Source organism: Pseudopodoces humilis, chromosome 20, assembly GCF_049639895.1.
Source record: "Pseudopodoces humilis isolate 2021_Gansu_Grassland_sample_001 chromosome 20, ASM4963989v1, whole genome shotgun sequence".
NCBI classification, from domain to species: Eukaryota; Metazoa; Chordata; class Aves; order Passeriformes; family Paridae; genus Pseudopodoces; species Pseudopodoces humilis.
This window is the reverse complement of record NC_142219.1, coordinates 12,188,135-12,214,613: the sequence shown is the minus strand read 5'-3', so window position 1 is coordinate 12,214,613 and position 26,479 is coordinate 12,188,135. Positions and strand designations below refer to the sequence as shown.

General features: G+C 61.7%; 3 protein-coding genes across 8 annotated transcripts; 2 read left to right on the top strand and 1 right to left on the bottom strand.

Annotated features, from left to right (window-relative positions):
• Positions 1-33: 33 nt before the first annotated feature.
• Positions 34-3,487, top strand: NIPSNAP1 (nipsnap homolog 1). Its single transcript, XM_005524623.3, has 10 exons — positions 34-131; positions 1,428-1,555; positions 1,671-1,716; positions 1,982-2,076; positions 2,199-2,269; positions 2,364-2,504; positions 2,656-2,687; positions 2,799-2,893; positions 2,978-3,061; positions 3,148-3,487. Exons 1-10 carry the CDS (start codon positions 49-51, stop codon positions 3,210-3,212), a joined length of 840 nt encoding a protein of 279 aa, XP_005524680.2. The 5' UTR covers positions 34-48; the 3' UTR covers positions 3,213-3,487.
• A 735-nt stretch (positions 3,488-4,222) lies between these two features.
• THOC5 (THO complex subunit 5) lies at positions 4,223-17,020 on the top strand. Of its 6 annotated transcripts, none has more exons than XM_014253982.2 (21): positions 4,223-4,466; positions 5,187-5,298; positions 5,597-5,620; positions 6,046-6,189; positions 6,750-6,863; positions 7,453-7,550; positions 8,128-8,274; positions 9,912-10,026; positions 10,435-10,567; positions 11,375-11,452; positions 11,635-11,675; positions 12,879-12,978; positions 13,116-13,224; positions 14,414-14,515; positions 14,609-14,705; positions 14,958-15,072; positions 15,770-15,873; positions 15,954-16,041; positions 16,156-16,271; positions 16,422-16,612; positions 16,810-17,020. In XM_014253982.2, exons 2-21 carry the CDS (start codon positions 5,203-5,205, stop codon positions 16,871-16,873), a joined length of 2,076 nt encoding a protein of 691 aa, XP_014109457.1. In that variant the 5' UTR covers positions 4,223-4,466; positions 5,187-5,202; the 3' UTR covers positions 16,874-17,020. The 6 variants fall into 6 exon arrangements, with proteins under 6 accessions (XP_014109457.1, XP_014109456.1, XP_014109458.1 ...); XM_014253981.2 differs by having other exon boundaries at positions 5,597-5,677; XM_014253985.2 differs by having other exon boundaries at positions 4,227-4,466; positions 5,597-5,903.
• Positions 17,021-17,904: 884 nt separating this feature from the next.
• Positions 17,905-23,426, bottom strand: NEFH (neurofilament heavy chain). The gene is made up of 4 exons (XM_088064904.1): positions 22,634-23,426; positions 21,225-21,424; positions 20,454-20,578; positions 17,905-20,151 (listed from the first exon to the last, which is right to left on the bottom strand). Exons 1-4 carry the CDS (start codon positions 23,424-23,426, stop codon positions 18,342-18,344), a joined length of 2,928 nt encoding a protein of 975 aa, XP_087921030.1. The 3' UTR covers positions 17,905-18,341.
• Positions 23,427-26,479: the final 3,053 nt, after the last annotated feature.

The following is a 26,479-nucleotide window of genomic DNA, read 5'->3' as shown; positions in this document are numbered from 1 at the left end:
GGGGCCCGGTGGGCCCGCGCCGCGCGCGGCCCCGTCCCTGTGCGGAAGATGGCGGCGGGAGCGCGCGGCGGGAGCGCGGCGCTGCGGCGGCTGCGGGGCGGGGGCGCGGGCGCGGCCCCGCGGGGCGCGCGGTGAGTGGGGGACCCCCGGGCGGGGACCCCTGGAACCCCCCCCCCGAGGGCCCCCCCGGCAACCCCGGCTCCCCCATCCTCCCCGGTCCCTGCGTACACCCCGCACCTCCCCCGCAGGGGACACCCCGCATCCTTCCCCCGGACCCCGCATCCCCCCTGCTCCCCGCATTCCCCGGGGCGGAGACCCCCACCGCTCAGCCCTTGAGGCCCAGATCTCGCCCGCTCGTCGCATCCCCCGGGCGGGGACCCCCGCACCCCGCTCCTCTGAGCCCTCCCATTTCACCCCCGGACCCCACATTCCTCCCGGACTGCGCATCCCCCCGGGCCGGGACCCCCGTATCCCCTCTTCGGAGACCCCCGATCCCCACTCTGTCCCCCGCATCCTCCCCGCTCCCCATATCGCTCCGGGAGGGGACCGCCGCACCCCGCTCCCCTGGGCTTCCCGATCTTCCCCCCGGACCCCGCATCCTCCCCGGACTCCGGACCCTGCTTCTCCCGGGTTGGGACATCCACACCCCGCTATCCTGATCCCCCCCTGGACCCTCCATCCCCTCCGGCCCCCGCATCCCCCCGCTCCCCGCATTCCCCCGGGTGGGGACCCCGCACCTCCCGCCCCCGAGCCCCCTGAGCCCTCCCGGACCCCGCGGCCCTCCCGGAGCCCGGGGGCGGCCCCCAGAGTGGCCCCACGGTCGTTGCCTCGCTGGGGACAAAGGTCTGGCCGCAGCCGGAGCCGAGGGGCCCCATTCCCCCCCCGCCACTGCGCTGGGGGGGGAGCCCGACCTTCTCCGGGGCACCGGACCCACCCCCGGGGCTGGGGGGGACACGCTGGGGGGCTGCTCCCATCGCCCCATGTCCCCTTGCCCGTGGAAGGGGCACCGGGGCAGCCCCTGGGTTGGGGATCCTGTGCGGGGGTGCCCCCATTGCCCCATGTCCCCTTGCCCGGGTCACCGTCACCGCAGTGGCCATTGGGGCTGAGGGGGCTCCCATGGGGGCTGCCCCCCTTGTCCCACACCCCCACACCTGTGTCCTTGCTCTGTTGGGCAGCATGGCCAAAACCCCTCTGGATTCAGGGGGACAGACTGGACCAGGGGACAGAGCCAGCCCAGAACTGGGACAGGGCTCCCGGTATGAACTGAGTGGAACCCAATGAAGTCCCTGGGAGAGGGGCTCCCTGGGAGCCGGACAACGGAGGCAGCTGTCCCCAGGACTGGCAGTGGGGCCTCTGGATCCTGTTTTGCCATCCAGCCTGGTCATTCCTGGTCATTCCCAGTGTCTCCCTGCCCCGCTGTCCCACAGGGGGTACTCCAGGGAGGCCGAGAGAAGCTGGTTCCGCTCCCTCTTCGTGCACAAGGTGGATCCCCGCAAGGACGCGCATTCCAACCTCCTCTCCAAGAAGGAGACCAGCAACCTCTACAAGATCCAGTGTGAGTGCTGCTGCCAGGAAGAAGGCAGGCACGGATGGGGTGTGCCCCTCACCCATTGGAACCCCCATTCCCGGATCCTTCTCCCCTTCCCAGCCCCTCTCTCCTGTCCCTGCAGTTCACAATGTGAAGCCGGAATGCCTGGAAGCCTACAACAAGCTGACGTGAGCACTCTGAGGGGGCTTCCCAGCACCCCAGCGGGATGTTGGGGTGCTGTTCTGGAATGAGAGGGGTGGGAGAGCTTGTGCAGAGCTCCTGAGTGAATCAGTGTCCCTGATCTGTGCCTCAGTTTCCCTCCCTGTGAAACGGGTGCATCCCCCAGGCTGCACCAGATCCTGTTTGGGCAAACCCTGGGAGAGCAAAGAGGGGCACCGGGAGGGTTTTGGGGTGCTGCCACCCACCCCACTGCCCCTTTCTGTGCCCCCACAGAGAGGAGGTGCTGCCCAAGCTCCACTCAGACCCTGACTACCCCTGTGACCTGGTGGGCAACTGGAACACGTGGTACGGCGAGCAGGACCAGGCAGGTGAGGGCAGGCAGCAGCTCCTGGAATGCGGCGGACATTTGTGCCTCTGCTGCCAAAGGCAGAGATTTTGGTGGGATTTTGGGGTGCTGCTCCCCTTCCCCACCCCAAAACCCTCTTTGTAGTGCACCTGTGGCGCTTCTCGGGCGGGTACCCGGCGCTCATGGACTGCATGAACAAGCTCAGGCAGAACAAGGTACCACCACCGGGGTGGGGGCGAGACCCCTGTGCCCGACACCCCCGGCCCGCCTCGCCCCCACCCCGAAACCCCCGGCTGGGGCTGTCCCCAGGAGTACCTGGACTTCCGCAAGGAGAGGAGCCGGATGCTGCTGTCCCGCAGGAACCAGCTGCTCCTGGAATTCAGCTTCTGGAATGAGCCCCAGCCCCGCCAGGGACCAAACATCTACGAGCTGAGGACCTACAAGCTGAAGGTGGGGATCAGCCTGTGCCTCATGGGGGTCTTCAGGCTGATATACCCCAGGTTTTTGGGGGGAAGCCCCCCAAATTCCTCCTTCCTGGATGAGGAGACTCCAAGCCAGGTGAGCAGGGGGGTTCTGACTGGTTTTACCCCCCTGTTTCCAGCCAGGGACCATGATCGAGTGGGGCAACAACTGGTAAGCCACTGGTTTCCCAGCATGGAGGGATCCAAGGTGGGAAAAGCTTCCTCTGGAGAAGGGGGGACCCCTGGGGGGGCAGGCCCCCCATGCGTCCCCTGCTTCGTGCAGGGCTCGGGCCATTAAGTACCGCCAGGAGAACCAGGAGGCAGTCGGGGGGTTCTTCTCCCAGATCGGGGAGCTCTACGTGGTGCATCACCTCTGGGGTAAGGGCAGTCACCCCTGGGGGACCCCCGGCCTGGGGGCTGGGCTGGGGGGCTCAGGGTGCCAGCCCCATCCTCTCCCCACAGCCTACAGGAATCTGCAGTCCCGGGAGGAGACGAGGAATGCGGCCTGGAGGAAGAGGGGCTGGGATGAGAATGTTTATTACACTGGTGAGTGGGACCCCCACCCGCTTTGGGGACCCCCTGCCTGTGCTGGGGACCCCCTGCCCTCACCTCTCTCTCCTTTCCTTCCGCAGTCCCGCTGATCCGGACCATGGAATCACGGATAATGATTCCCCTGAAGATCTCCCCCCTGCAGTGATTGGGGGGCCCCGGACTCCCCGCCCGTGCCCTGGCCCTGCTGGGGAAGGGCCAGGGGGTTCTGCTCCCTCTGGCTCCCAGCTCTCTCCCCCATCCCATTTTGGGGTGCCCTGGGGGATTGAGAGCAGAGAGGGGAAGAAGGGAGCCCCCCATCCTGCGGTGGGTCCCCAGGATGGTGATGCTGGGGGGGGCTGGGCAGGCTGTAGAGGGGCCTTAATTGCTCCTGATGAGCCCAGCTGGTGCCTTTGCTGCCAATTAAATATTTAATATGCTAAAGCCTGGGCCCCTCTCGGGGTGGGGAGGGCAGTACTGGGGGTGCTTGGTGTGACCCCCAGGCTGGTGCCACCCATGGGTCTGCCCTGCCCCACATGCTGGATGCTTCCTGCACCAAAGGATCTCCACCCATGGGTGCTGTAATATACTGAGGGACCCCCCCCAAAGCCCCAGTGTACCCCCAGTGCTATTGGGGCCCCCTTGCCAAACCCATGGATACCCCCAAGTGCCATCAGGGACCCCATCCAATGTCCCTGGATCCCCCAGTACCACTGGGCACCCCAAGCCAGGGCCCAACCCAGCCCATGGATACCCCCCATGCTGTTAGGGACCTCCTCCCAAGCCCCTGAAACCCTCCAGTGGTACAGTGAACACCCTCCAAGCCTATGGATGCTCCCAGGGCTCCTTGGGACCTCTTCCCGTGCCTTTTTGAGCCCACAGATCTCCCCGGTACCATTGGGGACCCCATCTCGAGGGCCCCCCCAAGCCCATAGATCCTCCCACCATCATCAATGACTCCATCCTGTGCCCCTCCCAAGCCCCTGTGTGCCCCCCACCTCATTGGGGATCCCCCAGTGCCATCAGGGACCCCATCTCATGCCCCCTCCGACCAATGGATACCCCCAGTGCCACTGGGGACCCCATCCCAAGTCCATGGACACCCATCAGTGCTTCCGGGACCCCTATCCAAGCTCCCCCTATTCCTGTGGGTGCCTTTCTGCACCAGGAGCCCCCCCACATCCCACCAGTGCCCCCAGTGTGGTCTCACCCCCAGGGCTGCCCTTCGCCTCCCGCCCCCCGTGATTAAGCCACGCCCCAGTCGCGCGGGCCACGCCCACCTGCCGAAGCCACGCCCCCCGCGGGTCCTCCGGGGTGTCAGATCCGCTAGGGGGCGCCTGTGGCAGTGGCAGCCTCGCAGCCGCCCCGCGCCGCGCTGTTGTCCCGTGACGTCACTTCCGGGAGGCGCGGAAGCGAGAGCGCGGTGAGTGCCGGGGGTGAGCCGGGACCCCCGGGAGGGGATGGAGGGGGCGGCCCCGGGCCCCTTGGGAGGGACGGAGGGTCCGTGGGCCGCTGTGCTGGGGGCTCAGTAGGAGTGGAGGGTCCTGGTCTGGAGGGGGGAAGGCCCCGTGCTGGGGGGGCTGGGGGAGCTCTGAGGCCTCGGGCCCGGTATGCTGGGGTTTGGGGGGTTCTGGAGGAGCGGGGAGTCCCCAGCGTGGGGGTTTGGGGGGTCTCTGAAGGGGTGAAGGGTTCTGGGCCCGATGTGCTGGGCTCTGGGAGATCTGGAGAGGTGCAGGGTCCCGGGTCCGGGGGACTCGGAGGAGCGGACGCCCCGGGATAGATGTGGGGGGATCTGGGGTGCTCTGGAGGAGCGAAGGGTCCCGGATCTGTGGGTCTGGGGGCTGCGGTGAGGCAGAAGCCGCAATCCCGCTGTGCTGGAGTCTGGGGGCTCAGGGGCAGCGCAGCCCCCGAGGCCGGGAGGGACTGAGCGCTCGGGCCGGGGTCCCAAGGGAGCTCAGCGGGTGTGGGGGGTCCGGGGGGGCTGTGGTGGAGCAGAGACCCCGGGCCCGCTGTGCCGGTGGGGCTGTGAGGGAGTGGGAGGTGCAGGATGGAGGGAGGCACGGGGGACACTGCAGGACTGGCGGGGGGAGCCCCAATCCGAGCAGGTTTGGCCCCCACGGACTCCCCCTGTGCCACTCCCCAGCCCTGCCGGCAGCACCATGTCCTCCGAGTCCAGCAAGAAGAGGAAGCCCAAGGTGATCCGCACAGACGGGGTCCCAGCCGAGGGCAAGCGGGGCAAGGGCGACACAGACCAGGTACAGACCTGCCCAGGGACCCTCCCACACCCCTCTGTGCTGGCCTGGCTTTCCCTGCTGGAAAACAGTGCCCGGAGAAGCTGTGGCTGCCCCGTCCTGGCAGTGTCCAAGGCCAGGTTGGACGGGGCTTGGAGAAAGCTGGGATAGTGGAAGATGTCCCTGCCCATGGGACTGGATGGGCTTTAAAGTCCCTTCCCACCCAAACCGTTCTGGAATTCCATGAATTGTGAGACCCTCAGCTTCCAATGCCTCTTAAAGTCCTGCTGTGAATTCCTAAACCTGCTTCCATCTCTTTCAGGAGACACAAACACTCCTCTGGAGAGTAAGCACAAAGCTGGAAGATCCCTCAGGGATTTGCATGGTGCCTTCAAAGCCTCCCGTGAGCAGCAGGATAGTGTAGGATCAGCCAGAGTGGGGAGTGGGGAGGAGGAATCACCTTTCTGGTCTATCCTCTGTGGTCATGTGGATCATGGAATATCCTGAGTTGGAAGGGATCCACAAGGATCCTCCTGTCCGACTCCTGGCCCTGCACAGGACACCCCAACGGCGTCAATTCAAATTCACAATAAAAGCCAGCCTGAAATTGCCAGGTGTTTTAGTGACTGGTGGGTTTGGGGTTGTTGGAACTGAGTCCTCTCCCTGTGTAAAGCCATGGGATTCATGGGCAGAGCCAGAAATGGCAGCTTGTCCCCCAGAGCCCTTTCCAGAGGGAGGGATGAGCCACGGGAGGTGTTTCTGCCTTGGCAGGATGTCAGGTACTACAGCGAGGAGAGCGAGGTGGATCTGCGCGACCCCATCAAGGACTACGAGCTCTACAGGGAGACCTGCCAGGAGCTCCAGAGGCTCATGGCAGAGATCCAGGAGCTGAAGAGCCGGGGCATCAAGGAAAATGTGAGGAAAGGCCTCCATGTGTGGTGTAACGTGTTTGTCATTTGGTGTTTCCCTGTTAATCCCAGAGGAAAGGCAGCAGGAGCTGTGATGTCTCCTGGGCAGAGTCAGGGAGAGGGAGCAGCCTCTCTTTCCCAAGCTGCTGGGGAGGGAATTGAGCCCCTGGAAATGGAACAGCTTCCCTTGTCCAAGGCTGCTGGGGCAGGGAATTGAGTTCTGGAAATGGAACATTTCCCTTGTCTTGGGCTCCTGGAGCAGGGTTTTTACTCTGGAAATAGAATAGCCTCCATTGTCCCAGGCTCCTGAGACATGTCAGGTGCTTCAGGCTGAACCACCTCTGTTCCTACTGCTGAGGAAAATGACTGGAGTGATTCTTGGAGGGGCCTGGACCCCAGTTATTCCCAGCAGTGCCCTGTGATCTGGCAGCAGGAGGCTCCCTCAGAACCCCCAGTGCCATAAATGTGCCCCCATGGCAAAGCGTGGAGCCCCTTTTGTGGCAGGAATTCCCTGCAAAGATGGTGCCAGCCATCCCTCCTGCTTCCAACCCCTCTTCTGCCCCTCAGGCCTCCGAGATCGATGAGCGGCGCGTCCAGAGCTGCGTCCACTTCATGACCCTGAAGAAGCTGAACCGCCTGGCTCACATCCGGCTGAAGAAGGGCAGGGACCAGACCCATGAGGTACCCAGGAGGGGCTGGGAGTGAGGAATGCAGCTTGGCATTTAGGGGGGTCAGAGATGGGGCAGGTCCTGCCTGTTCTGTGTGTGTGGTGTGAGGAGTTACACCTTAGCCAGGTCATGGGGTTTGAGTTGAGGGATTGTTGGGAGGCTCCAATCCTGATGGACTTCTGCTGGGTGCAGGGCAGCTGTAATTAGATAAAAAATGAAGGGCTGCTTCTCTGCTTTTTGTCTCAAGTATAGTGGGAGGTCAGAAAACTCAGTTTCGAGGGTCTGGGGTTGTGCAGGTGTATAAATGGGTGGATGATTGGCCTGGAGGCTCTATACCCAGAGTTCCCAGGGAGGGGACTCTGTGTGCCCCAGCAAATGAGCCCTGCCCTGTGCCTTGGCTTTGAAATGTGCTGGAAGGATCAGGATCAGTCTCGTGTCACAATCCTTTGCTTCTCCAGCCCTTAAAAATGTCATTCTTCCCCCCCATAATTGTTGCATACCCTAAAACCTGCTGTCCCAAGCTGCTGTAGTGATGGGGTGTTGGTGACTCCCTTGGGTGTCTTTCCTTCTCCATCCCTGCTCTGGCTGTGTCCGTGTTTCAGGCGAAGCAGAAGGTCGATGCCTATCACCTGCAGCTCCAGAACCTGCTCTACGAGGTGATGCACCTGCAGAAAGAGATCACCAAGTGCCTGGAGTTCAAGTGAGTGTGGCCAGGGAGCAGAGGGAGCACTGGTGTGTCTGGGAGGGGTGGGTGATTCCTGTGTTTGGGAGCTCTTCCCACGTTCCCCGAGTTCCCTGTGGGAGCAGAGTGGGTGCTCCAGGTGTTCTGTAATCATGGAATGGTTTGGGTAGGAATGCTCATCCAGTGCCACCCCCTGCCATGGCAGGGACACCTCCCACTGTCCCAGGCTGCTCCAAGCCCCAGTGTCCAGCCTGGCCTTGGGCACTGCCAGGGATCCAGGGGCAGCCCCAGCTGCTCTGGGCACCCTGTGCCAGGGCCTGCCCACCCTGCCAGGGAACAATTCCTGCCCAATATCCCATCCATCCCTGCCCTCTGTCTATTGGAATCCTCTGTCAATTGGAGTTGCTTTTGTCCAGAGTTTCTTTGCAGCTCTCCAGGAGCCCCCTTAGGCACAGACAGTGGAGGAGAAGAGTTCAGCTCACTGGTGGTGGTGGCTTGGGAGCAGAGGGGAATCGGGGCAGGAAGCAGCAGTGGGACGCTCTCCTGTGGTACACGTTGGGCACTTTTTCCTGGTCTGATCCATGTGTCCTGGCAGATCCAAACATGAGGAGATCGAGCTGGTGAGCCTGGAGGAGTTCTACAAAGAGGCCCCCCCTGAAATCAGCCGCCCTGCCATCACCCTGACCGAGCCCCACCAGCAGACCCTGGCCCGCCTGGACTGGGAGCTGGAGCAGCGCAAGAGGTGGGTCAGTGGTGTTCCCATCCACTCCCAGCTGGAGTTCTGGGTGCTCCAGGGATCTGGGCAGACACCCAGAGCTGCTGGGAGAGCAAATGTGGGGATGAAGTTTTTCACAGCCTCTTGGATCAGTGTGGAACAGGCATTTATTTTGCGGCTGGGAGATTCCCTCTGTGCAGAGCTGGGCTTGCTGGGATCCTTGTTCCATAGGTCAGGGAGTTCTCTGTCACTGCCTGATGATCCAAGGAGAAAAGGGAGCCCATCCTGGCTGGAGCTGCTGCCATTCCATGCCATGGTGTGGAGCTGCCAACCACGCCACAGCCCCGTGTCCTGCTGCTGGTGTCATCGCTGTCCCAGGGCTCAGCTGCTCCCTGACTCTTGCCCCCTGGGAAAAGCAAGCATGACACAGCATTCCTGTATTTGGGTAACAGCCAGGCAGTGTCCAGGAACACCTTCTGGAAAGATCAGCTGGAACATGCTGGTTGGTGCTGCCTGAGGGCAGCTCAGCAGGGCAGACAGTGAGGTGCTGGGTGTCTCCAACCCCTCATGCTTCATTTTTCCCAGATCCTTTCCCTAAAACCTGGCTGGAAGGCACAGCCAGGATCCTCCAGCTGGCTCTGCCTGCGGCACAAGAGGGTTGTGCTTAAAAATGATGATTGCAGACCTCATGGAGACCCTCAGCTGCACATTAAATTGCTGAGAAGCCTTGGAATTCCCAGTCCTCACTGTGGTGTCTAAGGAATGCTCTTGTCCATCTCCAGTCGCTGCTGAGGTGGGATATGGCCTGTTCAGCTGCTCAAGAGCAGATGCCAGTGGTGCTTTGGGCATTTTCTGATGTTATTGGGGTTGTCAACATCTGTCCATAATTTATATTGGTGTTTTTAGCTGTGCAACCCCCTTGGATTGGCTTTGGATTCCTCTCCACCTTGTGTGAGGTGCCTCTGGAGTGGTTCCAGTAGCTCTGTTTTGGGAAGATGTGTGAGCACTGGAGCTCACTGGAGCCTGTTGGGATGTGCATTCACCCTCACAAATACAGTTTTGCTTGGGAACAGAATCCAAGTTCTGCACAGTCAGGTCTGTTCCCCCTTGGAGAACCCTTGTCCTGAGCAGGTCACTTCCACATCCAGCTTCCCTGCTCCTGCTGGGAAAGGGCTTGCAATCAAGAGCAATAAGGAGATTTGCTGTGCTCTCCCTAAACACGAGTGCATCCAGGGCTCAGAGCATCGTGGTGGGCTTGCATTTTCCTGGGCTTTCTCTACTGAACCTTGTCTGTGTGACATGAAGTGACTCTGGGGATAGGAAGTGACAAAGTCTCTTAGGGAGCTTGGAGGGGTCATGGCTGCTGGCAGCAGAGCTGGTGTGGGAGCAGATCTCCTGAGGGAAGATCCAGTTGCTGCCCCTCCATGGAGCACAGCATGAGGCTGAGCTTCCCCTTTTCCTTGTTTGTTTTCCATCTCCAGTCAGTTCCTTCCTGCCTCCACTCGCCCGTGGCTTTAGGAGCTCTGTGTTTGCTTCGTGTCTGAGTTCTCCTGGTTCCCTGTGTCAGGGCAGGAATGCTGACAGGTTAATCCAGGGTGGATGAACCTCAGCAGGTTTAGAGCTGTGGCTGTGGTGGGTGGCAGTGACAGAATTCCCACCCCTAGGCTGGCAGAGAAGTACAAGGAGTGTCTGACCAGCAAGGAGAAGATCCTGAAGGAGATCGAGGTGAAGAAGGAATATCTGAGCAGCCTCCAGCCTCGACTCAACAGCATCATGCAGGTACCTGAGCCCTGCGGGAGGTCACAGTCCTGGGCTGGTTTGGGTTCTGAGATGTTTCATTCCCACTCGGGGTGGGCGAGGGGCAGATCCTGAGTCTCCTTTTTTATTTATGCGGCAATTCCTGCAGAACTGCAGCTGCAGGAGCTGCTAAATGGGCCTTTCCCTGGAGAGCCCCACGCAGTTCCAGCCCCCTGTGACTGCCTTGGGAGGGAAGAACAGGAGAAGGAACTGGGTTATTTCCAGATCCGAAACTTTCCCAGCAGGGGCAGCTGCCAGCCCTTTCCTGGGGCTCTCCATGTTTAACCCTGCACCACTGCTGCTGGGCCGGCTTCATCTCCTGTTCTCTTGGGGTGAGGAGGATGAGCTGTTCCCTTCCCAGTGATGAAGGCTCTCCCTGTCATTCCCCAGGCCTCCCTGCCTGTCCAGGAGTACCTGTTCATGCCCTTTGACCAGGCTCACAAGCAGTACGAGACCGCCCGGCACCTCCCGCCGCCTCTCTATGTCCTCTTCGTCCAAGCCAGTGCCTACGGACAGGCCTGTGGTGAGCACCGAGGGGCAGTGCCCCCCACGGGCCAGATTTCACTCCTGCCTGCAGGAATCACCACTTTTTGGGGGTCTTTCCCTGCTGTCTGCTCTGCTGTTGGGTTCTGCTGAGCGCAGAGCAGCGGGGTGGCCCCACAGCGCAGTGAGGCAGCAGCATTTGAAACCTTGTTTGCTCAGCTGCCTCGCTGGAAGAAGTGCTTGGGAAGCTCCCTTCCCACCCCTTCCCCCCTTCCCAAGGTCAGCAGGGATGTCCTTGCAGCCTGTGAGCTGTCACAACTTCCCCAGAGCTGTCACCCACTGCCTTGTGCCACCTATGGGGGACCCCAGGCCTTGTAGAGGCCATTCCCACAGCTCACCTGGAAACCTTCATCCCCTCAGGAAGCTTTGTATTTTATGGGGATTTCTGGAGCCTCCTTGAGTTGGGAGAGATTTCCTGGATGAGATCAGGAATCCCACTGGCCTTTGCACACCTCTGCAGATGCAGCCATGGTGACACCAGTCCTCAGTCCCTGCTTGTCCCAGCCAGACCCCAACGTCTCTTGGCTCTTAATAAAGATTTGGCCCTTACAATTTCCAGGGAGAGTCCCTCAAAACCCAGCATTTTCCATCCTCTCACACCATCCTGCCCAGGAGATCCAGCTCAGTGGTGGCCTCCCAGAACCTTCCAGGCAACTGCTCTTCCCACTGGCCTTTTGCTGGAGCTTCCTTCACCAGGAATCAGGAGCTTTTGGGGCAGGGCTGCTCTGCCCACTGCCTTTGCAGCAGGAATGGGGTTCCTAACACATTTTTTCTGTCTCATCTGAAGATAAGAAGTTGGTGGTGGCCATTGAAGGGAGTGTGGAGGAAGCCAAGGCCCTTTATAAGCCACCTGAAGACTCGCAGGGTGAGTTTTGCTGTTGCCCTGGGGACTTGTTCCTGTGTGCCTGCAGCTCTTGGGATCCCGTTTTTGTTGAGAGAGGGGGTCAGGGGAAGCCATGGGCTTGGAAAAATCCCTGCTGGTGCTGCTGGTGGTGGGAGAGCTGAGCCCTGGGCAGTCCCTGCTGACACCCCTCTCTCTGTGCACAGATGATGAGAGCGATTCCGACGCAGAGGAGGAGCAAACCACGGTAAGGGACAGCTCTGTCCCCCCCCGGGTCCTCTCCCAGCACTGCATCAGGGGAGGTACTGGGAGAGCTGGGGCTGGGAACTGCCCCTGCAGGCTGTGTGTGTGTGTGGAAGTGCAGTGATGTCAAATCCTGACCTTTCTTGGGAGGAGGCAGCTGCCATTTCCAGTTGGTGTCCCAAATGCAGGAGCAGCCAGGGTACAGAGCTGCTCCTCTCGTGTCCCGTCCTGCCCTGCAGCTCTCCGGCTGGAGCTGCTCCACTTTGTATAAATAGCCTGAGGGCAGGGAGCGGGTGTCCAACAGGGAGGGATTCGTGTCCATCCTGTGCCAAAAGCATTCTCTGCACCAGGGCTTGTTCAGCACTCCTTGGAGGAAGTGTTTCTCCTACAGAAAATTCCTGCTGGATGCTGAGGGTAGGCTGGAGGTGCTGGTTGCTCCCAGCAGCAAAGCCTGAAGGGGCTCTGGGTCTCCATTCCCACCACCCAGCAGCAGAGCCAAGTGCATGGAGCTGTTCTGTGGGGAAGGGTAAAGGGAAGGGAGCAGATCTGGGGAAGGGGCTGGAGCCCCAGGAGCGGCTGAGGGAGCTGGGAAAGGGGCTCAGCCTGGAGAAAAGGAGGCTCAGGGGGCCCTTCTGGCTCTGCACAACTCCCTGCCAGGAGGGGACAGCCGGGGAGGGTCGGGCTCTGCTCCCAGGGAACAGGGACAGGAGGAGAGGAGAGTTTGCCAGAGGAGGATATTGGGAAAAATCCTTCACATAAAGAGCTGTCCAGCCTGGCACAGCTGCCCAGGGCAGGGGTGGATCCCCATCCCTGGAGGGATTGAACAGCTCTGGTTGTGGCACTGGGGACATGGGGCAGTGGTGGCTTTGGCAGTACTGCAGGAGCAGTTGGACTCAATGTTCTCAGAGGGCTTTTCAAACCCAAAGGATTCAGTGATTCTAGGTTCTGCCTCTTGCAGTGGGAAAGCTTTTGGGCCAGCAGGTCATTGGCTTTGTGTCCCAGGAGTGGAGACATTCCTTGGAGCTGAAGGAATGACAGGAACTGGAACTGAGTGAGGGTTTCCTGCTCCTGTCCCTCCCCAGGGCAGCTGTGGCTGTGCTGCTGGGGGATTGTGGAACTGGACTGGAGGGAAAGAGCTGTGGGCTGGGGAGGTCCATGGGTTGGTGAGGAGCAGGAGAAGGCTCTGACAGCTGTTTTGCCTCCCCAGAAGCGGCGCAGGCCCACCCTGGGCGTGCAGCTGGATGACAAACGCAAGGAGATGCTGAAGAGACACCCCTTGTCAGTCACCCTCGACCTGAAGTGCAAAGGTGAGAGGCTCTGGGGTGTGACAGCAGCTCAGGGACTGACCCCAGCAGCACCCTGGGGACCTTGGGGGGAGCTGAAAGTGTGGAGGGCTTTCTCTGAACTGGAGCAGCCACCAATGTCACCCCTTCTGTGTGGGCAGATGAGAACGTGCTTCACCTGACCTTCCACTACCTGATGAACCTCAATATCATGACAGTGAAAGCCAAGGTGACCACTGCCATGGAGATGACCACAGCCATCAGTGCTGGGTAAGGAGAGCCCTGTGGGCAGCAAGCCTGGAGCTCATCAGGCAGTGATTCCATGGGATCCAGGAGCCCTGCAGAGCCTGGAGCTCATCAGGCAGTGATTCCATGGGATCCAGGAGCCCTGCAGAGCCTGGAGCTCATCAGGCAGTGATTCCATGGGATCCAGGAGCCCTGCAGAGCCTGGAGCTCATCAGGCAGTGATTCCATGGGGTTTGGGAACCCTGCAGAGCCTGGAGCTCATCAGGCAGTGATTCCATGGGGTTTGGGAACCCTACACAGCCCAAAGCTCATCAGGCAGGGGCCCCTCTTCCCCCGTGGGTTCAGGAGTCCCGCACAGCCCAAGCACCTTCCTCCCCCTCTCCTCAGCCATGACAAGCCAGAGTCAAGGAGTGTGGGAATGTCTCAGCAGTTCCAGAGCTGTCAGGAACTGGGGAAAAGCCTGTCCTGACATTTTCAGCCTCCCTCCCACAGGCAGAGCCTGGCAGCTCCCTCACCTGACTGCTGCTGAGGTCACCTTGTCCTGAGCTCCAGAGATGCAGCTGCCTCTCCCCGTGCTCCCCAGAGCCTGATTGGTGTGAGGAAAAGCTGAAGTGGCAGCTTTGGGAGCCTGCCCAGGGAGCTCCCACCAGCTGCCAGCTCTCTGGTGGCTCTCCCTGCGACAGGAGGTGCCTGAGGAAGAGGGAGGTGGGAGAGGCTGGTCTGGGCTTGCCTGGGAGCAAGTGCTGCCTCCCAGCCTGTCCCATATGCAGCCTCCTCATCCTGTTGGGTTTCTCTTCATGCTGCAGACACCCCAAACCCTCTGTGACAGCAGCTGGAGATCCTGTGCAGGGCATTCCCTCGCTCCTGCTTCCCCTGGCCATGTTACCTCAAACCAGGGAGGCTGTGCCTTGAGCCAGACCCCAAATCCTACACAGCCTCTTGTGCTTGCTCGGTCTTGTGTGTACAGTCAGACATGAGGAATTTTATGGCACTGCAGGGAGCAGCTTCCTGGATGAGCAGGAGCTGGTGCCCTGTGATTTCCATCTTCCAGGCAGGGAGGAGACAGCTCTCCTTTTGGAGTGTAGTTATGGGAGAGTCATTCTGGTCTTGAACTCACAAAGCTCATAATCCCTTTCTCTGGGCTTGAAGCCTGTTCATGGAGGAATGAAGAGCCCAGAGTGCTGCTGATTGACCTCTCCCCTCTTTCTGCCAGGGACCTGCTCTCCCCAGACTCCCTCCTCAACTGCCTCTATCCAGGGGACCACGGGAGGAAAACGCCCAACCCGGCCAACCAGTTCCAGTTCGATAAAGTGGGGTGAGTGTCACCCAGACCATTGCCATTAGATCCTTGCTCCAGCACAGCAAATCCTCCCTGGCTTGATGAGACCCTTCCTCATTGTCCCCACAGCATCCTGACCCTGAGTGACTACATGACAGAGCTGGGACACCCCTACGTGTGGGTGCAGAAGCTGGGTGGCCTGCATTTCCCCAAGGATCAGCCTCAGGCATGGCACAAACCCCTCCTCTCTCCTCCACGACACTGGGCTGAGATTTGGGGTCCTGTCAGTCCCCCTGCTGGCACCAGCTGCTCCCAAACCATGGCTGGGACAGTCTGAGCTGGGCTGGGCGTGGGGGGGGGGCATGCTGACATATTTCGTGTCACACTTGATAGTCCAAGCCCTTTTTGTGACACTGAATACTGGGTGCCTGTCCCTGTGGGGATGTGGCTCCTGGCCTGACATCCCTCCTGCCCACAGCACACGGTGGCTGCTGACAATTCCCTGAGTGCCAGCCACATGGAGCTGACGGTGAAGCTGCTCCGGAGCCGCCTGCAGTCCCGCCTGGCCCTGCACAAGCAGTTTGCATCCCTGGGTGAGAGCTGGGCTCCCCACCCTTCCCTGGGGCCAGCGCTGCAGTGGCAGGGTCCTGCCCATTCCTTGGGGACAGGGGTGCAGTGGCAGGGTCCTGATGCAGGGAAGCATCTCTTCCCTGCTCAGCCAGGTGCCATGGTCCTGAATCCCAGTTATTCCAAGCTGCTGCCCATCTTCAGCCAGGACCTGAACTGGGAGGGAGAGTGGAGCAGCAGCAATCACAGGAGAGGAGACATCAGCTGGCTGATGTCACCTTTGACGGGTGGCAGTGCCACCCTCAGCATTCTCAGTTGTTCCCTCAGCCCTTGGAATGAAGGGAGTGCCCATTTTGGGTGGCAGAGGAAGGTTCTGCCCCTTCAGTGCCCAGCACCTTTTTGGGAATGTCCATCCCAGCGTTGGGAAGTGGTTTGGGATGTGGTGGGAGGTGAACTGCACACCATGCATGTTGTGTGCCTGCCAAGCAGCCCGGGGGTCCAGTGGGATCACGAGCCGGGAATGAAGTGGGGTTGCAGGCCAGGGATCCAGTGGGGCTGCAGGATGCTGTGGGATCCCGTGGGATCCCCTGCTGGGCACTTGATGGAGCTTCTGAAGGACAACATCATCCCCAGGCCCTGCTTTGGGAGTGTCCCCACTGCAGGATGGTGACAGAGCTGTGTCCCCAGCCCTGCCCTGCTCAGGGGCCCTGTCCTTGCTTTCAGAGCACGGTGTTGTGCCGGTGTCCAGCGAGTGCCAGCAGCTCTTCCCGACCAAAATCGTCTCGCGCCTGGTGAAGTGGACTGCCATTCCCTACGAGGATTATGCTGTAAGTGCTGAGCACGAGGCTGAATCCTTCCCTTCCAGCTCCCACATGGCACTGCAGCCATCATTCCTCCTCCTCCTTAGGAGCTGCCCTACACTAAGGATGTGATAGAGGCCGGCTTGGCTGAAGACACTCACCTCTATTACATGGCCCTGATAGAGAGGGGAACAGGTAGGCGCTTTTCCTTCCCTTGGGAATTCCCAATCCCCATCCCAGGGCAGCTTCTGGCAGTCTTCATGGATATTCACCTGGAGGCCCTGTGAGTGACACCTTTTCCCTGCTCAGCCAAGCTCCAGGCGGCCGTGGTGCTGAATCCCGGTTACTCCACGCTGCCTCCCGTCTTCAGCCTGTGCCTGAACTGGAAGGGAGAGCGGAACAGCAGCAACGACGACAACATTCGGGTACTGCGGGCTGGGGACTGGGTTTTTGGGGGTGTCCCCAGCACTTCTGTGTTTGTAAAAAGGGAGTGTTGGGGTGAGCTGGTGGCTGGACCCACCTGGGAATGCGGAGCAGAGATCCAAGCCCGTCCCAACCTCATCCCTGTTTTCCAGGCCATGGAAAGGGAGGTCAATGTCTACTACAAGGAGCTGTGGGGGCCCAAACCTGGCTACCAGCTCCTCACCAACCAGCTGCAGCGCCTGTGCATGGTGCTGGACGTGTACCTGGAGACAGAGCCCCACGATCCCAGCGTGGAGGGACCCAAGGAATTCCCCCAGGAGAAGATGTGTCTGCGCCTGGTCAGGTGGGAGCTGCCTGGGGACTGAGGCTGCTGGCAGGGACTCTGGTGGTGGCATTGCTGTTCTGTGGAGCCCCCCTAGAAGCCTGTCCTAGAGGGATCTGCCCCCACAGCAGGGCAGTAGCCCAGGATTTGATTTCCTGTGGATGCCATGGGATGTTCCTGTTCCCTGTGGGTCACAGTCTCTCCCTCTTCTCTTCCAGGGGTCCCCTGCGCCTGAAACCCTTCAAGTTCAACTACCCCCAGGGGTTCTTCAGCCATCGCTGAGCAGCCCTGGGCATCATTCTGGGATGGGACTCCTTCACTCTGTGGGAGGAGTGTCCCCATCCTGACATTTCTGCTCCTTTTACAATATTTTGGGTTTTGTTTGAAGGTTTTGTAGTCAAAGGGATTAAACTGAGCTAAAGAAAAAAATGTGTGGGTGCCTTGTCTGTGCAGAGGTCTGGGATGAGAGACCTGTGAGGGCTGCAGCAAGCCCTGTGTCCCATCCCTGGGCTCTGACAACCTTTCCAGGGACACTCCCTGCCTCCTGACATCCCTCCCCACCACAGGCACTGGGGAGCTGAGACGGCTAAAAACTGAGGTGGCTAAAAATAGCCCTTTTCCAGAGCCCGCACTGCAGCCCCAGCCTGTCCTTGCCAGTTGGCTGCCATCCACTTGGCATAATCCCTGCATCCTGGGGGGCTTCTCTGCTCCTTGTGCTTGGAGGGGAGCAGAGCGGGGTCCTGGGAGAGGCAGGATGAGGGTTGGGACATCTCAGCATCCCAGCTTGGCATCAGGGAGTTGGGATGTGCCCCCTCCCTGGCACTGCTGAGTGGGGGTTCCATCCCCTCTCCCAAAATCACTGTCCCTCCTTCCTCCCAGGCTCTCCGTGTCTCCCCTGGGAGTGATTTGTCCCCCAGGAGGGCTGGCAGCCCCTCTGCTGCTCCCCCCAGCCCCTGCCCTCAGTGCAGTGCTGCAGTGCCAGGCTGTGCCGCAGCCCTTGGGTTAAACCAGGCTCTCCCAGCCCCTCGGGAGCCACGCTTTAAAAAAAGAAGGAAGGGGAAAAACACACTGAAATACTTTGGGAAGCGCAGCAGGGCTGCCCCTCTTTCCATCCTCAGGACACAGGGTCCTCTGTGCCTGCTGTGGGGTGTGTTTCCCCTCTGGAAATGTCACCCCCCCCAGCCCTGGGTGACAGATCCCAGCCCTGCATTCCCACCTTCCCTCCCTGTCTTCTCCCCAGCACAAGCCAGCAGAGCCAGGGTGTTTCCGTAAGCACTTTTATTTGGTTATTGCACAGAAAGCAAAGATCAGTGGGCTGAGGTTCCTGGTGCACCGTGTGTGTCTGTGAGCATTCCAGCAGCTCCTCTCCCACCTCTGCCCAGAGGGACTGTCACCCCCCAGGGCAGGGCAGGACCCCGCCAGCCCCCCCAAGCAGCTACAGCTCTGCATTGCACTCATCCATCCATTGCACATACATTAAATAAATGCACTTAAGAGGAGAAGGGCTGTGGGGCTCCCCTGGGGGTCCCCCCTCTTCTCCTGGGTTATAATTCAAGTGTTTAAATGTGGCGCTCGGCGAGTATCACGTTCTGCGAGGGAAGCAGTCGCCCACCCGAGGGGCTCTCACGGACCTATTGCTAAGGGAAAGCCTGGCCTGGGGGTCCCTGGGGTCCCACCCCGGGCCCAGCCATCGCAGGGAGCGGAGCAGCTCCCGTGCCCGGAGGTGCCTTCGGCGCCTGGGACTCTTCCATCACTTCTTCCCTGGCTCTGGGGCTGTGCCCTCCTTGCTGGAGGGAGCCTCGGCTTTGGGGGGTTCCTTACTGGCTTTGGGCTCATCTTTGGGTTTTGCTTTAGCTTTGGGTTCCTCCACTTTCTTGGGTTCCTCTGCCTTCTCCTTCTTGGGCTCCTCCACTTTCTTGGGCTCCTCCACCTTCTCCTTCTTGGCCTCCTCCACCTTCTCCTTCTTTGGTTCTTCTACTTTCTTCTTGGCCTCCTCCACCTTCTCCTCAGCCTTTGGCTTCTCAGCCTCCTTGCTGGCTGCCTTGCTGACCTCCTGCTGAGGTTTTGCTGGAGCCTCCTCGGCTTTTCCCTCTTCAGCGGGTTTGGGGCTTGGCTCGGTCTCTTTGGCTTGTGGAGCTGGAGGCTCTGGCACAGCAGCCGCCTTCTCTTTGGGTTTCTCCTCTGCCTTGGCCAGGACATCCTTCTTGGGAGCTTCCTCCTTCTTACCCTCCTCGGGCTTGGAGGGAGCCTTCACCTCCTTGGGCTGCTCCTCCTTGGCGGGGGCCTTTGGCTCCTTCGGAGCAGGGCTCGGCTCCTTGGCTGGGGCCACTTCCTTCTGCGGAGACTTGGCCTCCTCCTTCACAGGAGATTTGACTTTCTCTGGGGACTTCACAGCCGGGGGCTTGGCCTCCTCCTTTGAGGGGGTTGGGGGCTTCTCTGGGGACTTCACAGCCGGGGGCTTGGCCTCCTCCTTTGAGGGGGTTGGGGGCTTCTCTGGGGATTTGACAGATGGGGGTTTGGCTTCCTCTTTTGAGGGAGTTGCCGGTGGCTCTGGAGACTTCACAGCCGGGCTCTTGGCCTCTTCTTTAGAGGGGGCCGGGGGTTTCTCCGGGGATTTGACAGTCGGGGTCTTGGCCTCCTCTTTTGAGGGGGGTGTGGGTTTCTCTGGGGATTTCACTGTTGGGGTCTTGGCCTCATCCTTTGAGGGAGGTGCAGGTTTCTCTGGGGACTTCACTGTCGGGGTCTTGGCCTCCTCTTTTGAGGGTGTTGGTGGCTTTTCAGGGGATTTGACAGCTGGAGTCTTGGCTTCCTCCTTTGAGGGGGTTGGGGGTTTCTCTGGGGACTTCACAGCCGGGCTCTTTGCCTCCTCCTTTGAGGGGGTTGCAGGTTTTTCTGGGGATTTCACAAGTGGGGTCTTGGCCCCCTCCTTGGAGGGGGTCGGGGGCTTTTCAGGGGACTTGACTGCTGGGGTCTTGGGCTCCTCCTTTGCGGGGGACTCGGGTTTCTCTGGGGTCTTGGCCTCCTCCTTTGCGGGGGACTTGGGTTTCTCTGGGGTCTTGGCCTCCTCCTTTGAGGGGGACTCGGGTTTCTCTGGGGTCTTGGGCTCCTCCTTTGCGGGGGACTTGGGTTTCTCTGGGGTCTTGGCCTCCTCCTTTGAGGGGGACTCGGGTTTCTCTGGGGTCTTGGGCTCCTCCTTTGCGGGGGACTTGGGTTTCTCTGGGGTCTTGGGCTCCTCCTTTGAGGGGGACTTGGCCTTTTCTTCACCCTCTTCTTCAGCTTTCTCCTCTTCTTCTTCCTCCCCCTCCTTCTCTTCAGCTTTTTCCTCTTCAGCCTCTTTCTCAGCCTCCTCCTCCTCTGTGACCTCCTCAGTCACCTGGATTTCCTCTGTCTGCTCCTCCACAATCACCGTCTCCTTCTCTGATTTCTCCACCACCTTGATCTTCTCCTCGCTCTTCACCTTGATGCTGGTGGTGATGCTGGGGGGCTTGGGGACCACCTCGGGGTAGGAGAGCATGCCAATGCCAGTCTCAAGCCGATATTCCTCCCCTTCCAGGAGCTTTCTGCCAGGGAGAGATCAGAGCAGGGCACTCAGTGACGGCTTCTCATCTCCTCCCACGACCAGGAGCTACCAGCAATGTCCTGCAGCTCTGTCCCCCTCCCTGCTCCATCCTGGATGATCCTCCTGCTCCTGTGGCCTGGGATGAGCAGCTTTCCTTGCCCTTCCCTCCACACACCACTGAGTCACCCAACTGGACATTACCCACCGTGGCTTTGGAGTCACCAAAAAGAGCCCAGGTGTTAACAAGGGACCTCGAGCAGACCTGCCTGAGACCCCCCACACCTTCCCCTGCCCCCCCTGTACCTGTAGGCAGCGATTTCGATGTCCAGGGCCATTTTGACGTTGAGCAGATCCTGGTACTCCCGGAGCTGAGCTGCCATCTCCCACTTGGTGTTCCTCAGCTCGCTGTCAAGCTGCTGGATGGTTTCCTGTGGGCAGACAGAGCAATAATTTGGGGAGAGGAGGACACATGGCACAGTCCCCAGGAGCAGGGGGACACAGAGCACCCCTAAAGGGTCCCCTGGTCTCCAGCACCAGCGGAGAGGAGTCTGCAGCCGCCTCGTCCTGCAGACACACAGGGAAGGGGACACAGCCAGGGGTGGTCCCAGGGTGTCCAGTCACTTTGGGGGACCTGGCAGGAGCCCTGCACGCCCTGAGCAAGGAGCTGCTCTCCAGCTGAGCCCCTCCCAGCACTCCCTCCAGCAGGGACAAGCTGTGGGAATGCTCCCAGGACTTGGGTGAGTCCAGTGGAAATTGAACTGCAGCTGGAGGCTGATGGGGACAGCACTTCAGTCCAAGGCCACCAAGGCAGCCCTCACTTCCCAGGTCTGGGGGACGGGATGTTTGGACACACTTCCATGATTTTTGTAACCAGGCAGAGCCACGGGGCAGCTCCAGGGGTGCTGAGAGCCACAAGAGCCCGGACACCAGCTCAGGCTCTGGGTTCCTGATCCCTGTAGGCTGGGCCAGGCCAGTTCTCCCCGAGCATTTGCCACAACAACTTCACATCCCTGAAGCCAAAATCCCAGCACTGCTCCTCCCCAGCCTGGGCTGCTGCCCACTGCGCCACGGTACCTGGTAGGACAGGACATCTGCATGATGGCGCTCCTCTGAGTCCTGCCTCTGCCTCTCCAGCGATTCCTGGGTCCCTTTGAGGGCTTCCAGCTCGGTGGTCTTGGCCTGGAGCTGCCGGCGGTACTCGGAGATCTCCTCCTGGGCCAAGCGCATGGCATCCGTGTTCACCTTGGCCACCTCCGAGAGCTTGTCCAGCCTCACTGCAGTGGAAAAGAGAAGCTGCAGGGCGGGAGGGAAGGAGGCTGAAGCCTCCCGTCCTTGGGGAAACTCAAACCTGTCCATGCCACACATCCCTGTCCTCTGCAGAGCTATCCCAGGCTCCCTGAGCGCTCTGCCTTCCCCACCTCTCGCTCCAGCTCTGCCAGGAGGTGAAGAAGGGCGGGAAAGACGAGCTCGGGGGTGTTTCTGCCATCCTGGACTTCACCCAGTGCAGATCCTTGCTGCAGCCCCCGCCTCCCTTTCAGCTGTGTCACAGCCCCCTGCCCCACGGCGCTGCCTCCCTGCCGCATCCCAGACACGCCAACCCCGGCCCGGGGCGGGGGGGTTTTGCCGCAGCGCCCTGCGGACACCCCAGGGGACGAAGAGGGGCACAGAATGAGGGGACAGGAACGGGGAACAGCGATCCTGCGGCTCCCGGAGCAGCCCCCGCCCCGCGGGACGGGCTCCCCTGGCTCGGCGCTGCCGCTGCCCGCGGTGCTGAACCGCCGCTGTCCGCGGTGCTGGAGCCGCCCTGCGCAACCGGGGGGCTCTGCCCGCGGTACCGACCCCACCCCGCGCCCCCCGGGCCGTAGTGTCCCCTCCACCCCCTCCAGGAAGGGCCCCTCCCTGTCCTCCCCTCCCGCGCCAGGGATGCGGTACCGCCCCCCCCAGCACTGCAAAGCCCCGGCCTCACCCCGGCTGAGAGGAACCAGCACAACACCCTGCAGCATCGGGGGGGCCGGCACCCCAAAAACTTGCGGGGTGCAGGGCCGGTGATGCTGGAATCCTCCTCGAAACTCACTGCGGGGCAGAGGGGGTTTCGGGCAGCGCTCCCGCAGGTACTGGAGGTGCTGGTGGCAGGGGTGGGGTCACCCTGAAGCCCTCCCAGGGCGCTGGATATCTGGGGGTCCCTGCACACTCCTGGGGGGGGCACTAATGCCCACCCCCAACACAATATATGGGGGGTCCCTGCACCCTCTGGGGTATCCCAACACCCTCCAGGAGCACAGTAGAGGTGGGAGGGGTCTCTGCACCTGCCGGGGTGGGGGCACCCTAACACGATATAGAAAGCGGGGGGGTCCCCGCATCCCTGGGGACTCCCTCGCTCCCCTTGCTCCAACCGCATCCCGGGGCGCTGCAGCCCAGGGTACATCCCCGGAGAGGTACGGGGATGCTGCGGACGCGTTCGGCGGCCACACCCTCACACTCACCGCGGAACCACTCCTCGGCCTGCAGGGTGCTGCGGGCCGCTGTGCCCTCCAGCTGTGCGCGCAGGTCGCGGAGCGCGGCGGTGACTCCGGGCCGCAGGGACGCGGGGGGCTCCGCGGGCAGCTCGGGGCGCGCCCCGCGCAGCAGCGCTCCCACCTCGGCTCGGTGCTGCCTCCGCAGCTGCTCCGCCTCCTCCCGCAGGGCCCGGGCTCGCTCCTCCAGCGGCGCCCGCGCCCGCTCCTCCTGCGCCGAGCGCTGCGCCAGCCCGCGGGCCGCCGCCTCCAGCTCCGAGCGCTGCCGAGCCTCGTCCTCCAGCCTTCCCCGCAGCGCCGCCACGTCCTCGGCCAGGCGCGCCCGCTCCAGCCGCAGCTGCCCCTTCTCGGCGCCCAGGCGCAGCACGGTGCCCCGCATGTCCCGCAGCTCCCGGGCGTACAGCTCGCCCATGGCTGAGCGCCCCGCCTGCTGCTGCCGCAGCGCCGCCGCCTCGGCCGCCAGCGCCCGGTTCTGCTGCTCCAGCGCCCGCACCCGCTCGATGTAGCCGGCGAAGCGGTCGTTCAGCACCTGCAGCAGCTCCTTCTCGTTGCGCGCCCGCGGTTCGCCGTTCAGCGAGTCCAGGCTCTCGGTGGAGGACGCGGCCGCGCTGCCGCCGCCGCCCCCCGCGCCCCGCGCCCGTCCCACCACCGGGGTCGGCCACGAGTAGAAGCCGCTGGAGGCGGCGGAGCGCGGGGGAGCGCGGCCCGGCTCCTTGCGGAGCCCCCCCGGGGGGCCCAGCAGCGTCTCCAGCATCAGGCTCATGGCGACCCCCGCCCTCGCTGCGGCACCGGCGCGGCCGCAGAGCTTTATAGCGCTCGGGGCTGCCGCTCCGCCCCGCCACTGGCAGCGGGGGTGGCACCGGCACCGGCACCGGCACCGCCCCGCGCCGCCGCCGCAGCCCCGCGGGTGCGGGGGGACCCCGCTGCCACGCCCAGGTGGGGAGCGGGAGCTGCACCAGAAAGGAGCGGATTCCCCCTGGCAGGAGAACGGGGACTCTGGGGCACAGCGGGATCCGGGAGGAGAAAACAAGAGCACCGGGAAGGGAGTGGAGAGCTCCCGAAGGGAGCACGGACCCCCCCGGGCAAGATAACGGGACCCCTGGGACGGGAGGAGGGTGCTCCTCAAAGGAGAACACATCCCTCGGGCAGGGAGCAGGACCGCTGGGAATAGGGAATGGAAGCTCCGGGAAGGGAGCAGGGACACCCCAGGACAGAGTGGGAAGTGGAGAGCCCCTGAAGAGAGTATGGACCCTTCGAGCAGAGAGGGGGATAAGAGGAATAGAGGGTGGGACCTTCGGAAAAGGAGGTGGGACCCGCGAGAACAGGGCGAGGACCCCATGGAAAGGGAGTGGGGAGCCCCCTGATGTGAGCGTGGACTCCCTGGGCAGAGAGAGGAACACCTGGGAATAGAGAGGGATCCCCAGGAATAGAGTGGGACTCTGGGAAGGGAGCTGGGAGCAGCCGGTTCAGAGCAGGTCCCCACCCCGGTGTGAAGAAGAAAGGGGGGCGCAGACACCCCCTCCAAGGGTGGGATGCCAGGGCAGCGACCCTGGGGTGTGGGCCTCACTCTGTGTCCCCCCGGGGTCAGGCACTGACCGGGGCTGGGCGGGGGTGGGTGCTGGGAGGGTCCCCTGGGGACCAGGGCAGGGAGGGGATGGGAGGGCCGGGTCTGCCAGCCCGGCTGGGATGGGGATGGGGTTTACAGGGGATGGGGATGGGATGGGGATTACAGGGGGTGGGGATGGGGATGGGGATGGGGATGGGGATGGGGTTTACAGGGGATGGGGATGGGGATGGGGATGGGGATGGGGATGGGGTTTTACAGGGGATGGGGATGGGGATGGGGATGGGGATGGGGATTACAGGGGATGGGGATGGGGATGGGGATGGGATGGGGATGGGGATTACAGGGGGTGGGGATGGGGATGGGGTTTACAGGGGGTGGGGATGGGGATGGGGATGGGGATGGGGATTACAGGGGGTGGGGATGGGGATGGGGATGGGGATGGGGATTACAGGGGGTGGGGATGGGGATGGGGATGGGGATGGGATGGGGATTACAGGGGGAGGGGGTGGGGATGGGGATGGGGATGGGGATTACAGGGGGTGGGGATGGGGATGGGGATGGGGATGGGGTGGGGATGGGGATTACAGGGGGTGGGGATGGGGATGGGGATGGGGATGAGGTAGAGGGATGTGACCCCCCCCAAACCTGCCCTTGGAACCTGGGACTGCACAGACCACCCAGCCAATCAGCACTCGGGTACCATCCCACCAATCACCACTCAGTACCATCCCACCAATCAGCACTCAGGTACCATCCCACCAATCAGCACTCACAGAGAGCCCGGCCAGTCAGCCCATATGAACCAATGACCAATCAGCAGTCACAGACCGCCCAGCCAATCAGCACACACGGAGCTCAACATGTGGGCAGGTACTGACAGCTCAACCAATCAGCAGCCAGACCCAGTGATCTCAGCCAATCAACACACAGGTCTCTAGATCCCAGCCAATCAGCAGCCAGCCCCATAATCATTGCCCCAGCCAATCAGCAGACAGGAGCACAGATCCCAGCCAATCAGCAGACAGGAGCACAGATCCCAGCCAATCAGCAGACAGGAGCACAGATCCCAGGAGCAGCCATGGTGTCCCTGCTGTCCCATTCCCTCATCCCACAGAAGTCCCGGAAGCAGCTCCAGGAGCATCCAGGAGGGAGAGGGAGGCTGAGCACCCCCAGCCTCGGCCAGGCCGCTGGTGACATCCTTGGGAAGTGCTGGGACAGGGGACAGCAGGCGCTGGCCAGCCCTGAGCAGCTCTGTGCCCGCCCTGCTCCTGCTCCCGGCCATTCCCCACCAGCCTGGGGCCATGGGGGGGCCGTGGGTGGGGGACGGGCGGTGCCCCACAGGTCCTGGCCACCCTATGGGCCCCCAGGAGTGGGGACACCCAGCTGGGAAAGGGGGACACACCAGGAGGGTGTGACCCTGTCCCCCACACCCTGTGTGACCTCAGTTCCCAAGTCTTGCCCTCTCCTCTCTCTCCAAGCCCTTTTCCCCCCTGCTTCCATCCCAACCCCTGGGGTGTCCCCTTGTCTCCATATCTCTCTGGTCCATCCCACGGCCCATCCCCTGTCCCCATCCCCGTCCCCATTCCCTGTCCCCATCCCCTGTCCCCATCTTATGCCCCTATCCCTGTCCCTGTCCCTGTCCCTGTCCCTTTTCCTATGCCTGTGCCCATCCCTCTCCTCATCCCCGTCCTCTTCCTTGTGCCCATACCTATCCCCATCCCTGTCCCCACCCTATGTCCCTGCCCCCTATCCCCATCCCATGTCCCTATGCCCATTCCCTGTTCCCATGTCCCTGTCCCCATCCCCGTCCCCATTCCCTGTCCCCATTCCCTGTCCCCATCCCTGTCCCCATCCCGAGTCTCCCATTCCCTGTTCCCATTCCCTGTTCCCATTCCCTGTTCCCATTCCCTTTTCCCATTCCCTGTTCCCATTCCCTTTTCCCATTCCCTGTTCCCATTCCCTTTTCCCATTCCCTGTTCCCATTCCCTTTTCCCATTCCCTGTTCCCATTCCCTTTTCCCATTCCCTTTTCCCATTCCCTGTTCCCATTCCCAGTTCCCATTCCCTTTTCCCATTCCCAGTTCCCATTCCCTTTTCCCATTCCCAGTTCCCATTCCCTTTTCCCATTCCCTGTTCCCATTCCCTTTTCCCATTCCCTGTTCCCATTCCCTTTTCCCATTCCCTGTTCCCATTCCCTGTTCCCATTCCCAGTTCCCATTCCCTGTTTCCATTCCCTGTTCCCATTCCCTT